Below are 14197 nucleotides of genomic sequence, written 5' to 3'. Positions count from 1 at the left end.
CATGCACTTTCATACACAAATACAAGTTTTGGATATAAGGCACATCAACTGATTTGTAGTCATTGAGTTCGTCTTTAATTTGGGCCTCCTGACTTTTGTCATTTTCTTCTTTTTTGTTCAACAAAATAAAAGTACAATTAGATTAATTAGTAATTATTCAGTTTCTTGCCGGGCAGTGGTGGTGCACGCCTTTAATCCCAGCACTTGGGAGGCAGAGGCAAGCGGATTTCTGAGTTCGAGGCCAGCCTGGTCTACAGAGTGAGTTCCAGGACAGCCAGGGCTATACAGAGAAACCCTGTCTCGAAAAAAAAAAAAAATTATTCAGTTTCTTGTTTTATATTTTTTTAAGGTTTTATGACTCGAGTTTCACTATATTATAAGTAACTAGCACTGATTAGGTTGTGTTTTATTACATGATTTATTTTTGTGCATTTTTACTTTGAGAGATAAAAATTATAGATGCATAATTAATTATTGATAATATCTCTATATTTACCAGGTTTTCTTAATGTGTGATTTTTCTTACACAGATGATTTACAAGATGTAATAGAGAGAGCCATCCAGATTGGTGTTAAAAAGGTAACGTCTGAATTTTGTTATTGTTAAATTTCTTTGTTTTTAAAATAAATGTTAGTTAAAATGCTGCACAGTAACCGAGAAAGCCACTGGCACACACTGAGTGTCTAATCCATGTGTAATAGAAATAATAGAAATAGTTACTCTGTCACAGACAGTTATGTTGCACAGTCCTCAGGTATGTCATCAGAATGTGACAAGATCTGATAGAAAAAGTAAAACTACAGCAAGTGCTAGTCTTAAAGACAACCTCAATAAATGTTATAATCTCACTTGACGTGCGTTGGAAATATTTATCAAGCACATGCATGCGTTACCGTAGTTAGCTGTGGGTATACTAGTAGATAACAAGAAAACTCCTTACTTTTAACAGTCATAAAATGCTTACAAGTTTTTACAGTTCTAATAAGAAACTGAACATTAACTAGCTTATGTCAAATTGTTCAAATAAGTATTTCTTTAAATTGGTTGTACAAATGGCAGACAAGCCCACACATATGAGAAATAAAGTTATATAGCATAGTATCAATTCACTTTGTAGCTACTGCTTCTAAGTTAAACACCCTCAGTTCTAAAATGTGATGCTAGTTAAATAAACTCTGCAATCTCTAACCCTATATAGTGATTAGTCAGAAGTAATGAGAAAGGACCAAAGTTGTATGAACTTTTCATCATATGTTCACACCCTCATGATGAGTCACTTGTAGCTAATGCCTTCCTACAAAGGTATCAGGCTCCTGAATTTCCCCATGTCAGCAGGAGTACTTCCCTCATTTCTAATTGAGCACACAGGCATACGCGAGCGCGCGCGCGCGCAAACACACACACACACACACACAAATGCACACACACACACACATAAATGATAGACAGAAATAATAGGACAGAGGCAGAGTTCACTTGCACTTACTGAGTTCATTACCAGGAGTTATGTTTTATAATTAGAAGCATGGTTTGGCATCACAAATTTGGCTTCCAGCCCCCAGCTTCCTCCTTCATAGCTTTCAAACTTGGGGTATTCTAGATCTCATCCATAAAAAAATGGATGTTTTAAAAGTGTTTAAAACATTGTTGTGAGGGTTAAAGTAAAAGCTGCTATGAACAAGCCTTCATGATGTATGTGATGACATCATCACTGCCAGGTCAGGAAATTGCATCCTGGGAGAGAAGAGAAGCCCATGGCCAGCCTTGCCCTTGCTTTCTTAAGTTATACTGAGCTGTATATTCCCTGTATACAGCTCAGTGGCTGGTCACGCTCAGCGGCTGGTCACACTATGTTGATGAATGACAGTATCTGTTCCTCACACACAATTCCACCTTTGTTTTTATGCATTCTTTGGTGTATACCTACAATGAAATATCTTTACTTTAGCTTGGAGAGACTTAAAAGTATGTTTTAAAAATTACTCAGTGTCCTTAAATCACCCTTTAGAAACTATACCTTAAACTGCACTGTCTTGGTCGTCACCTTTGACACTGAGTTCTTTAATTCTGTCTGACAGATTAGTAAAGATGGCATTCTAACCATCGAGTGACTCTAATGGCTGTCTGAAGCATGCTGACTTCCCAAGAGCCATGAATTCCTTCATCACGACATTAATGTATCAGTTTTGGTTCTTAGAACCCCTCTGTTTTCTTTAGGATTATGGTGGACCCTCTCAAAAGCTCTTATGTGGGTTGTATGTATTATATATACTATTTTAGGAATTAAAGCAGAAATATTTTAAATATCAAATCATTTCAGAATATGACAAACTATAACATAAACAGTATATGTTAATGAGGAATACCAATTTTCCAAACAAACCTTAGCAGCAAGAAATTATGTTACGTCTGCCAAGTTTCTGAATTAAGAAGACTGCTGCGTTTGCATGCCTGTTTCTGGGATCAGTTTGTTGTGACACTGAACATCATTGTCTGGGTGACCTCCCGGTACACTTGAGGTTGGATGGAAGTGAGAAAGAAGAAAAGCCTGTTGGTATTCTTGCAGACGTAGTTTCACCTCCTAGACGTCCCAGCCCATACTTGGACCTGTAAATTACTGAACACTATTCAGTTCCTCATTTACATGATCATTGAATCGTTGACTTCAGTGAACAGAATTCTGACTAGGCAGGTCCTTAGCTATTTGTCTTCTATAACATATAAATCGCATCCTCAGGATACTTAGAGCTTGTCACTAGTAGAGACAAACAGGTAAATGTATGTCACTATGTAACACTGAATCCTGCGGGAGGGCGTGTGTGGACAGAAGTCAGGTAGCACTCTGTAGAGATGATCTTCCTCACGGATATGAGACACGGGAGTGGGGTGAACCACCTTGTGGTGAACTGGAGGGAAGGTGTTTGGTCCCTGGAAGTCAGCTTCTTTTACTTCTTGCCATTTCAGTTTATGATCACAGGTGGAAGTCTACAAGACAGTAAAGATGCACTGCAGTTGGCACAGACAAATGGTACCCTCTTATTCCTTTTACCAAAACAAATGTGAATTACTTAATTATGAAGAAGTCTTTCTCAGAACTACTTAAGGTATAAATGCAGTGAACTTGACATAGGAAAATAGACTGATTTTAGTGGAACATGCTTAAGATGACAAAGTTTAGAATACTCTTTGGTATTTCAGATGTCTGATAAAATCTTATAGTACTTGACATGATTATTATTTCAGAAAATAATAGTAAAGTTATCTACATGCATAACTTATCTTTAAGTCATTCTGATGTAGTGTTTTTATGTGCATATTTTAATGTTTGATAGGAATTGTTTTTATTTAAAATAGCTTAAGTTAAATTGAGAAGGATCATTGTTATTGAATATTTATTTTGTGAATCAGACTTTGTGTGAAGCTCCATGAGTTTAAGTAATATTATAATATACCACTGTAGGGCTAGAGAGATGGTTCAGCAGGTAAGAGCACCCGCTGCTCTTGCAGAGGACGCTGGTTCAGTTCCCAGCGCCCAGCAGCTGAGGGCATGTGGCATCCTCTTCTGGGCTCCATGGGCACACTCCTCAACACACACTAACACAATGAAAATATACTACTCTCTGGGTGCTTACTTCATGCTCAGACATTTCACGCTTATTTAAAATCCTAAAAGCTTATTTGATACCATGTAACTTTTTTTGTATCCATGCTTTGCTAGACACCTAGAGATTAGGCATTCCACGGAGTTTTTTCAAAATACAGCTGTTCCTTTTTTGTCTGAAACCTTACCAGAAGCTGTTTTTATAGCAATCTTTATAAAATGCATGCTCTCTTCAGGCTCCATTGACTCTCAATGTTAAAATCATGAACACGATCATCTTCCCAGGACTTTCTGAAGTACAGAGGGAGATTCTCTTCCATAGTCTGTAATCTCTAACAGCTGTGGTTTGAAAACCCTTCCCTGTCTTTATTATTGTTCTTCTTCTTCCTCTTCTTTAAAGAGCTGTCTACTGCTTCCTGTTTGTTACCTGTGTAAGAGCCTGGGGAAGGCTCTCTACCCTCCATGGGTTCCTGTTGAACTTCTAAGACAAAATAAAACTAAAAAACTTACTTTTTAGCTTAGAGCCCAACCCAGGGTGTTGCGTGGTACATATAAGAGCCAAGCACTCTAACACCGGCCCATTCTCCAGCCCTTCTGCTGTGTGTTTCTCACTATTAAAGCTAAAGTCTGCCTTCCAAATAGTGAGATATGTTTTGTTTTGTTTTGTTTTTTACTAGCAAAAGAGATTCCCCTTTCCTGCTCTTTAAGCCATTCCTACTATTAACCTTTTAAAATTTTTTGAAATTATTTTTATGGTATGCTTGTGTGTGTGTGTGTGTGTGTGTGTGTGTGTGTGTGTGCGCGTGCTTGCGCGTGTGCGTGTTTGCGCGTGCAGGCTGTACACATGAGTGCAATCGCCCACAAAGGCCAGAGATGTCAGATCCCCATGGAGCTGCAGTTACAGGCAGCTGTGAGCTGTCTGATACAGGAACCAAAGTTGAATCCTCTGCAAGAGCAATCGGCAATTTTCAAGTCTCTACTGCTAACCTTTTTAATGGAGGTACATTGTGGTTGTTATACTAAATATATGAATTATATTGTCATGTAAACAGTAAATATAAAAGATAAAATTAGGTTATTTTAAGAAATCATTTTACAGCTGGGTATGGTGGCACAGAGGCAGAGGCAGGCAGATCTCTATGAGTTCAAGGCCAGCCTGGTCTACAAAGAAAGTCCAAAATAGCCAAAGCTCTATTACACAGTGAAACTCTGTCTTTTAAAGAAAAAAAAACTTCTATTTTGAGATACTTGATAAATGGCTAGCTTTGGAAAGAGTTGAGTTGACTATTTTACTAATACATGAAGTCACTTTTTATATGCATATCCCATTTTCAACATATTTTTAAAAATGTTAGAACGATGTACATAATTCTGGAAATTTGAATTGTTTGTAGCTCCAAACATCAGTTGAAATTATGTCATATGTGATTCACTCATTTTTATATGTTAAATATTAACATGAATGAAAAATATTCTGAAAATAACCTAAGAAGCGTTTTTCTGCTAGACATGTTTTTCAGTACAGTGGGGTGTCATCCCACCAGATGTGATGAATTTGAGAAGGATAGCCCTGATAACTATCTAGCAGGATTGCTGAACCTTGCTGAGAACAACAAAGGAAAAGTTGTAGCAATAGGGGAGTGTGGCCTGGGTAAGTGCCAACCTCACCACTTAACAGTATCTTGAAAATAACTGCTTGTTATGTTCAAATCCCAAGTAATTATTATTCTTTGTCTTTAAAGATTTTGACCGACTTCAGTTTTGTCCCAAAGATACTCAACTCAAGTAAGGAAATTTGTTGACTTTGATTTTTATTTTTTCAAAATACCATTGATTGAACATGTAAGGTTAGATAACACAGTGTGTTTGTTTTCTCTGGCAGATAGCAACAGTTACATGAAACAAAGTCCATCCATATTTGCATGTAATCATAATCCCTAATTGATTAGCCATTGGATTTGATTTGAGTGGTGAAACAAAGGGATGCATTTTTATATTAGACAGACTTTTTGGTGAGGTGGCAACAGGTGTATTTATGCACAAACATTTATCCTTGGTTCACTGTAGTTTCTTATGGAAACTATATAAGAATCTGGATCAAATTATCTCTTAATAAATGTTGTCATTTATGGGAGCAGGCATCTATGCCACCCGATGCCACCTCAGGGACTTTCCACACCAGAGCTGCCCGGAATGTTAGAGATGTTGCGAGTGCTGCCTCTTGCACACCAGGGAATCAGTTCACCTGACCTGCAGAGTTCAGATTTGCACTGGGACAGAACCCATTGTCTTACCAGCTTCTCAGCCATTCTTGCACTGTACCAGAGTGAGCCCCCTGAGCCACAGACCGGCCAGCGTCGGCACATGACACATACTGCTGCAGCGCTCCACAGGATTGTCCTCCTCATGTGGCTTCTCTTCCAGAATAACTTAAAAGTGATTCTCAAATGCACCCTGAATATTGCAGACTCAAATTTTAGTTCCATGAAAGTACTGATAGTGTAAGTTCCATCTAATGCTCTGAAGATAACTTCCATTATCAGTGTTAGAACTCAGCATGTACAGCAGGTTATAGATTATGCTGTACCACACATCAGATGTCCAAGGGCCAGTCTGTAATAGAGATGACCTCAGTCTATCCTGTGAGGGATTGCTCAGTGCCTTTTCACTATGGTAAGATGTAGGCTTGGTTCTTTGGCCTTTATTGACAAGACAGCCCATAAGTGTAGTACGCTGGTAAGTGCTATCAGGAAGGTGTATGCACTTGAGGACTTGTGTTCACTTCCTACCACCACCATTAAAAGTTTAAAACGTGTATGAGCCGGGCGGTGGTGGCACACACCTTTAATCCCAGCACTTGGGAGGCAGAGGCAGGCGGATTTCTGAATTCGAGGCCAGCCGGGTCTACAGAGTGAGTTCCAGGACAGCCAGGGCTACACAGAGAAACCCTGTCTCGAAACTCCCCCCCCCAAAAAAAAAAACAAACAAACAAACAAACAGTGTATGGCTAGGGGATGGAAGGACAGCCATCTAGAGGCAGTCTAGGAAGCCTTCCTGAGCTGACAGCATAGCATAGACCTCCTCAAAAGAGCACACTCAGGAACAAACTGCAGTGAGAACATTGCTAAGATCCATCAGTTGGCACTTTTTAATTAGATTTTAAAATGTCTAAAGTAGTAATAATCTCATTTGGATTATTGTCAAGAAGACAGATACCCAAGGAACTCCTGTCCCACCTGGCCTTCCATGGCATAGGCTCTCCTCTTCTGTGTCCATCAATTTCAGTGTATTTACCTGAGTGGACTAAAGATAGGTGGTAGATTAGAATCTTCCAGTGTGTCGAAGGCACACAATGTGTCTGCTTTATGTAGTTCCTGTGGTGTCTAGTAAAGGTTTAATAAGGAAGAAGCCCCCCTCCCTCTCCTTCTCCCTCTCCCTTTATTTTATTTTATTTATTTATTTATTTTTGGTTTGGTTTTTTCGAGACAGGGTTTCTCTGTGTAGCCCTGGCTGTCCTGGAACTCACTCTGTAGACCAGGCTAGCCTCAAACTCTTGAACTCAGAAATCCACTTGCCTCTGCCTCCCAAGTGTTGGGATTAAAGGCATGTGCCACCACCACATGGCTCCCTCTCCCTTCCCCCCCCCCCGTTTCTTATATGGATAAAAGGGCTGTAATTTAATATTTGCTGTTGAACTTATTGTCGGAAGAATGTAGATCTTGGTCAGTTCTTTGTGTACATGTATGTGTGTGCATATGGAGGCCCGATGTCAATCCTGGTGTCATTGCTCAGGAGCTCTCCTCTTATTTCTTGAGACTGGTCCGTCCCTGGGCCCTGGGGCTGTCTTTTACATGGTTGCTGGAGATCATCAGGTACTCATGAGTGCATGACAACACTCTGCCCACCAAGCCACCTCCCCACGCCCTGCATCTAGGCTGGCTTTTTTTTTTTATTTTGATTTTTGAGACACTATCTCCCTATAGCCCAGGCTGACCTGGAACTCACTACATAAACTCACTGAAATCCTCCTGCCTCTGCCTCCTGAGTTCTGGGATTAAAAGCATGCACCACCACACCTGGCTTCAATCTACATTTTTGTAGCATTTTTGAAACATTAACCTACTATATGATTTTTTGGCTTTATAAAACACATTTTTTCCCTTTTTAAGTGTACAATAGGTATCGTGTGTGAGAAATGGTAAGTGGGTACACCTACAATGGAGTTAAAGTCTACTGTCCGCAGTGAGCAGGCCTGACCTGCAGTGTGATTTAGCCTTGCTAGTCCCTGCCTGTCCACATATACAGCCCAGTGCCCTCATTGCCAGCATAAGGATGCCCCTGCCCGCCGCTCTCCACTGCCCGCCGCTCTCCAGTACATGATGGGTAAAGCCCACGGTGGCATGCCTGGACAGACTGAGGATCAATAATTATGGCTTCGAAAGGAAATACTAGCTGTGGCTTATGAGAAATGTTTTAAACAATCCTACCACTGTGTGCGTATGTATAATGGAGTTAGAAGAGGGTGTCAGATCCTCTGTAGCTGCAGTTACAGATCGTTGTGAACCAGCATGTGGCTGCTGGGAACTGAATAAATAGTGCTCCTCTGCAAGAGCACCCAGTGCTCTTAACCACCGAGCTATTTCCCCATCCCTGAGAAGCGCTGCTTTAAAGAACAAGAATGGAAACAAGGAAAAGGCCTGACGTGGTTGTGGAAGGTTTGTCTTGAAGTATTTCCACTTCGCTGCCCTGTTACCTTCCTCCCCTGTTCTCTTGTGAGGGAGAAATTTGCTATGGGCATTTTTCTTGGGGCTTTAAAATGTTGATATTATATAGGTCTTTTTTTAAAAAAGCAAATTATCAGACAAGATTTCAAAATTATTCCGGGGCTACTTAGGGTACTTTGGAAAAGGATGGAGGCCACCCAGGCTGTCAGCCAGCTGGGAGACGCTCAGTGCTACTGAGTCACTCACTGTTTTGGAGTGCCTCAGTCCTCGCTTGTAACAGCTGCTCTGACACAGACCTTTTCCAGCTGTCCTTCCTGTTGTCCCAAGCTGTAAGAGAGCAGTGATTCAACTGAGGAAATTAGGTCTGATAAGATGCACAGATTTAACAAATTTTTAATTGCCAGTTCTGCTCTGGAACGTATGTTATTTGGTGGTTGGTTTTGTTTGTTTTCCTTTGAAAGATACCAGTTATTGGATGTTATATACCTATTATCCTCGATTTGTACTGTTGGAGTGTTTCGATTTGTTTTGCCACGTGGACATTTTCTTTCTTGAGATTCCTCTTTTATTTTTGTGAGGGAACATGCATGTCATGTTGTGCGAGTGGTGGTCCAAGGGCAACTCTGTGCACTTAGTTCCCGAGGCCGACTTCGGAGTGGGTTCTGGGAGGTGATCTCAGGTGCCAGCCTCTCTTCACCATGCAGCAAGTGCCCTTCCTGCTGAGCCACCTTACCAGCCCCCACACGACTTCTTAAACGAGTCATTGCTCTTAAGCACTGAGCCGCCTCTCCACATCCTCCTCTCTATCCCCCACCCCTAGTGACCTCTTAGTGATGTCTGTCTAGCTTGAACTTAGGGATCTTTCTTTTCTTGAATTACATAAAATTCTCAGGGCATAGTATATGTTATATTATATGTTATATTATATTTTTGGTTTTTCAAGACAGGGTTTCTTTGTGTATCCCTGGCTGTCCTGGCCCTCACTTTGTAGACCAGGCTGGCCTTGAACTCAAGACATCATCCTGCCTCTGCCTCCTTAGTGTTGGGATTAAAGACATGCACCACCCCTGCCCAGCATGTTTCTGTTCATTTTAGTGAATTATATCTTTGGCTATTCTGTGACAGAAAGCTACTTTCTTATAGAACTGTTTGGTAGTATAAAATTGTGACTTGGTCATGTGGCTGGGCCACAGAGTCATGCATGGTGACCACATGGAGGTCATTGCCTGTGGTGTGTGGCTGAAATGGTCATATTTACACAGTGACATGGCATACTAGATGTTGGCATGTGTACTACTTTAGTGGTTATGGAAAGGTGGCTAGTACTTCTTGTGTTTTGGGGTTTTGTTTCTGGTTTGTTTTATTTTGTTTTGTTTGAAACTGGTTTTATGTGGCCCAGGTTGGCCTCAAACTAATTGAATAGTTGAATATCACCTTAAACTTCTGATGGCTGTCTCCACCTTGCAGGTGCTGAAATTACAGTCCTGATCACCACACTTGCTTTCGTGCTGGAGATTCAACCCAGGGCTTTGTCCATACTGGGCAAGGACTCTGTCCATTTTCCCTGTCCCTAGCCACTACTAGTAATTCTTAATCTTTTCTTTCAAGGTTTTACGTCTTAGAACTTGCAAAATGACCTCACTTTAACTAAAACAAAATTACATTAGCTTATTCTAGCTCTACAGAATCTGAAAAGGTGATTTAAAAACACAAACATTAGTTAATAAAGGCATAGAGCACCAATGGGCATTGTGTAAATAAATTTGTAACCCTGGTAAATGAAGCATCCCTTTCTAGAAGTTAAGTGGCAGGAAAGAATCTGATATTTTTAATATCTGAAGTCACTGCTTTCGTATTGCTATTTCCAGATAATAAAATTCCTTTAGTCAAAATTTATTTGATATATGTCTTATGCTAAAATAAAAATTTTGGTGTGATAATTTTTTTTTTTTTTGCTTTGTGCAGATATTTTGAAAAACAATTTGAACTGTCAGAACAAACAAAATTGCCAATGTTTCTTCACTGTCGAAATTCACATACTGAGTTTTTGGGTGAGTTAAAAATGAAATATCATTACAATCTGAAAACTGCGGCAGTTAGGCTACTTGTCTGAATTTTCTTTTGAATTCACAGATATTATGAGAAGAAACAGAGACCGGTGTGTGGGCGGAGTGGTAAGTGTACAGTAACTGTTTAAATGTGGGATATCCAAGAATGTCTCTGTTACTAAGGTTGGCCTCAGCTACTTCAGATAGCAAAAGTAAAGCTATTGAGTCTCTTAGTTAGAAGACATGTAAATTTGCTGTAAGGTTTATGGGCCAGATGTTATACAAAAAAAATAATACTTGTACTTACATTTCTTTTATTTAAAGTACAAGAATAAGTACCAAATTCTACTTCCGAGAAACAAGTGTGAAATTTCTTCTCTCACTGTACATTAATCCTGAGAGCTGTCCTTTGGTGCTCTCCTTAAATTTTAAAGGAAACATAAACCAACGTTTATGATGTCTTAAAATATTCCACTGTTTCTTTCAGGTTTCCTTTCCTAATGTGCTAGCTGGTAGTCACTCTTTTCCCTCTGATGACGGCTCATCCTCCAAGATGTATTCCTCTCTTAAATGTTTCTTGTGTGGTCCTTTCAGTCCTTACTCTTGAGACATTTCCAATATATATTCTCTACTGCCAGGCACTGTGCTGTGCTATCTGTGGTGGTGATTTCTTGTCAGTTGGATCATGGGCTCAAGTAGATAATCTGTTTAAAAATGCTCACATATACAAAACTTCATAGACAATTTCAGGAGAGGTTCAGTGACCGTCTTCTGGGGGTAAAGATTGTTATTCAGGTATTTAAGCCACAGTTCCATGTGCCAGTGAAGGAAAGTTGACATAACACTACATTTCTGCTGTAATACATTGCTTTGCTTGGGCACTTTTACATATATTCCTTTTTGAAATGTTGAGGAACACAGGTGTGCTTTTTATTATATTTTGTGTGTGTGTGTGTTTGTGTGTGTGTGTGTGTATGTGTGTGTGTACATAGATACATATGTGCCATGTGTTTGTGGAGGTCAGAGAATAACTTGCAGAAGCTGGTCATCAGGACTGACCAGGCTCAGCACCTTCCCCCAGTCAGTCATCTTGCTGGCCGTTGCCGTCCGTTTCTTAGGGCTTTCTTTGCTCTGCTTGGTGCTGCATCCCACTAGCGATAGGTCTATGCTCTGTATTGCTGTCATGTTCATGTTACTTTGCACATCTCCTCTATAGTTTACTGACTCTGTCATTTTCCCTTTAGCAGCTATACTTAGGAATTGAGAAAGGCTTTAATTACTGTCCTGGGCATTACTGACGGCACTGATTGTAGTTAACATCCTGGGCATTACTGATGGCACGGATTGTCATTCTGGACTCCATCGCTCACTCATCTTTATTTCTAAATAAGACTTTACTTGGATGAGTCTATAATTTCAAAAAGTTAATCAGGAACAGCAAAGGCAACCAAAATGTTTGGCTTTAATAAAATACATTGCTAACTAAAGTACTAATAAATCGGTCTCTGATTTGGTTTATAAGAGATCACATTATCTTTATATTAGTGAAGGAATTTTTTTTGTTGTTGTTCACTGGAAATGTTGAGAGCTTAGCACCTTTACCAGTTACTGACTCTCATGTATTTTCCAAGGCTTTCATCTGCTTGGTGTTACAAATCTTGCAAGGAGCATACAACATAGTTATCCATGGACAGTAGTGATGTGACTTCATTGCCAAAGGAGCCCTACTGTTAGTTATTGGTTTTCATTACACACATACACCTAACGCAGGAGAAAATAAGGTAGCAGTCCTTTCCCTCTCCCTCCTTCCCTCCCTTTCTCTTGTCCCCTCTCTTTCACACACACACACACACACACGCCAGAAGCGGGCATCAGATCCCCAGGAGTTGGAGTTACAGGTGATATCGAGGTGCTCAGTGTGGGTGCTGGGAACTGAACTCTTGCAAAAGCAGCAAGCACTCTTAACTGCTGAGTCATCCTTCCAGGCCGCAGCTGGCAGTTTAAAAGCAGTCTCCTCAGCACTGTATAGAGCTTCTGAAAACTTACCTCTTACTGAGTAATCATTTCTAAAAGACAAGTATCCTCTAAAAGAGAGGTGCAGTGGGATTTTCAGAATATCTTAAATATTAATATGTCCCAGACCATTCTTCCTCCTGTGTAAGAATATGGCCCCTTTCCTGTGTCCTTCTGAGAGACTGTAGGGAGGGTAGAGACACACCTAGCTACAGAGCAACCTTAGGCAAATGACTTCTTGCTTTGTGTCACCAGAAATAATGACAGATTGTGATTATCAAGTCTGGTTTGAAAGAAAAACACTATAGGTGCTACCATATTAAAAAGACCTGTGAAACACACAGAGTTTTGTTTAGAAAATAGACCAATGCTATTGTGGATTTTACTATTATAATAAAATTGTATGTATATCTCCCTAGGTGCATTCATTTGATGGTACAAAGGAAGCAGCAGCTGCTTTGATTGACTTGGACCTTTATATAGGATTTAATGGTTGGTACGTTCTCACAGTGTTTTGGTTTTCCTTAATTTTTATATTATCGGATTCTTTAAGTTGGCTTTTTAAGAGTTTGCTTTTACTACAGTTTGTATGTTTTGCATTGATCTTTGGGAATTTTACTAACTACTTATGAAGAAACTGACTAGTAGATTGTTCTCCGTCGTTACACATTATTACGGTGTGTTCTGATATGTTGAGGCCAGCAGGTCTTTAGCATTCCGGTTTGTCCTCAGGCTATCTCGTGCCTTTCACAGATACATGTTCACAGCACTGTGTGTGATGCTGCAAACATGCTGGCCATGGGAAAAGAGCATTCTGTGGCAGCCATCTGTGTATTTCTTAGGCCACAGAAGTTAGGAAATAGGTGTAAAGTTAGCCCGAGTGTGAGAACCTGTCCTCTGGGTCACTGCTCAGTGACCTTTCCTCTGTAACTCCACACTAAACCTCCAACCTCCTCACAAGTCAGCCAGCACAGCGAGGTCCTGGCCTTGTTTTCTGTCAGACATGTTAGCGTTTTCTATAATTGTTTCCTTAGGAAGTCAGTGATGGTAAGTTACAGAACAGACTGGCTTTCCCTCTTCAATGTTGCCCTTACAATGATCACTGGTGACCATATATAATTCTTAGGGAAACAGAATGTTGGCATTGCTTATTCTTATAGATATATCCCAGGATTATCCTAAGTAATGGTCAAACATACACATCCTGAGAGAAGCAGTTACTGCCTCCTCCCCAGCATGCCTCTGTCCCAGTCAGTTTTTGCAGAGACAAGTGCTTGGGTATCTGTTGCTATACATCTGTGTAACATATATTCCTAGCTCTGACATCTCCCTTTGTCTATGTCCTTAAGACCCACACCATTCTGACCCCATTTCATTTCATTGTCCCCTGTCTGCCTTCCATTACGATGTCAGGACTCTGGGTTATGTGTGGTTGTCATTGTTTTTGTATTTCCTGCTGCCCATGTGGTGACCCATGCTCACTTCTCATGTGCCATTTTTTGATTTCTTGGAGTCACTGGCCTCGTATTTCCTTGACTTCAAAACATGAAGCACAGGCAGGCACAGTGGCTCAAGCCTCTAATCTTAACACTGGGGAGGCTGAAGCAGGAGGATGGTGAATTAGAGGTTGGCCTGGCTACACAGTGAGTCACTATCGATTTCTATAGCTCCATGCAAATGCCTTACTTAGTTTTCTCCATGAGGAAGTCTATTTAGATAGTGTTAGTTCCGGGCCCTTCTGTTTGGACACCTGTCTCCTCTGTGATAGAACCCCATAGTCTTATTTCTCGAGTTCTCATGCATTCTGCTG

At 40.4% G+C, this 14197-nt stretch overlaps 1 protein-coding gene across 8 annotated transcripts in view; it reads left to right on the top strand.

The window, feature by feature from the left end:
- Positions 1 to 14197, top strand: part of Tatdn1 (TatD DNase domain containing 1) — a 43273-nt gene that overhangs the window by 10114 nt on the left and 18962 nt on the right. For 6 of the 8 annotated variants that reach the window (XM_028753874.1, XM_028753869.1, XM_028753872.1 and 3 more), the window contains 7 exons: positions 531 to 580; positions 2966 to 3029; positions 5110 to 5253; positions 5345 to 5387; positions 10292 to 10377; positions 10460 to 10500; positions 12807 to 12883. In XM_028753874.1, the coding sequence (XP_028609707.1) occupies positions 531 to 580; positions 2966 to 3029; positions 5110 to 5253; positions 5345 to 5387; positions 10292 to 10377; positions 10460 to 10500; positions 12807 to 12883 (505 nt within the window). Of the gene's footprint in view, positions 1 to 530; positions 581 to 2079; positions 2179 to 2965; positions 3106 to 5109; positions 5254 to 5344; positions 5388 to 10291; positions 10378 to 10459; positions 10501 to 12806; positions 12884 to 14197 lie in introns of all 8 variants that reach the window. The other 2 variants (XM_028753875.1, XM_028753876.1) reach the window with 2 other exon arrangements.

This window comes from Grammomys surdaster, unplaced genomic scaffold (genome assembly GCF_004785775.1).
Source record: "Grammomys surdaster isolate TR1022 unplaced genomic scaffold, NIH_TR_1.0 125974, whole genome shotgun sequence".
NCBI classification, from domain to species: Eukaryota; Metazoa; Chordata; class Mammalia; order Rodentia; family Muridae; genus Grammomys; species Grammomys surdaster.
The sequence above is the reverse complement of the archived record's forward strand: the minus strand, read 5'-3'. Positions and strand labels throughout refer to the sequence as shown.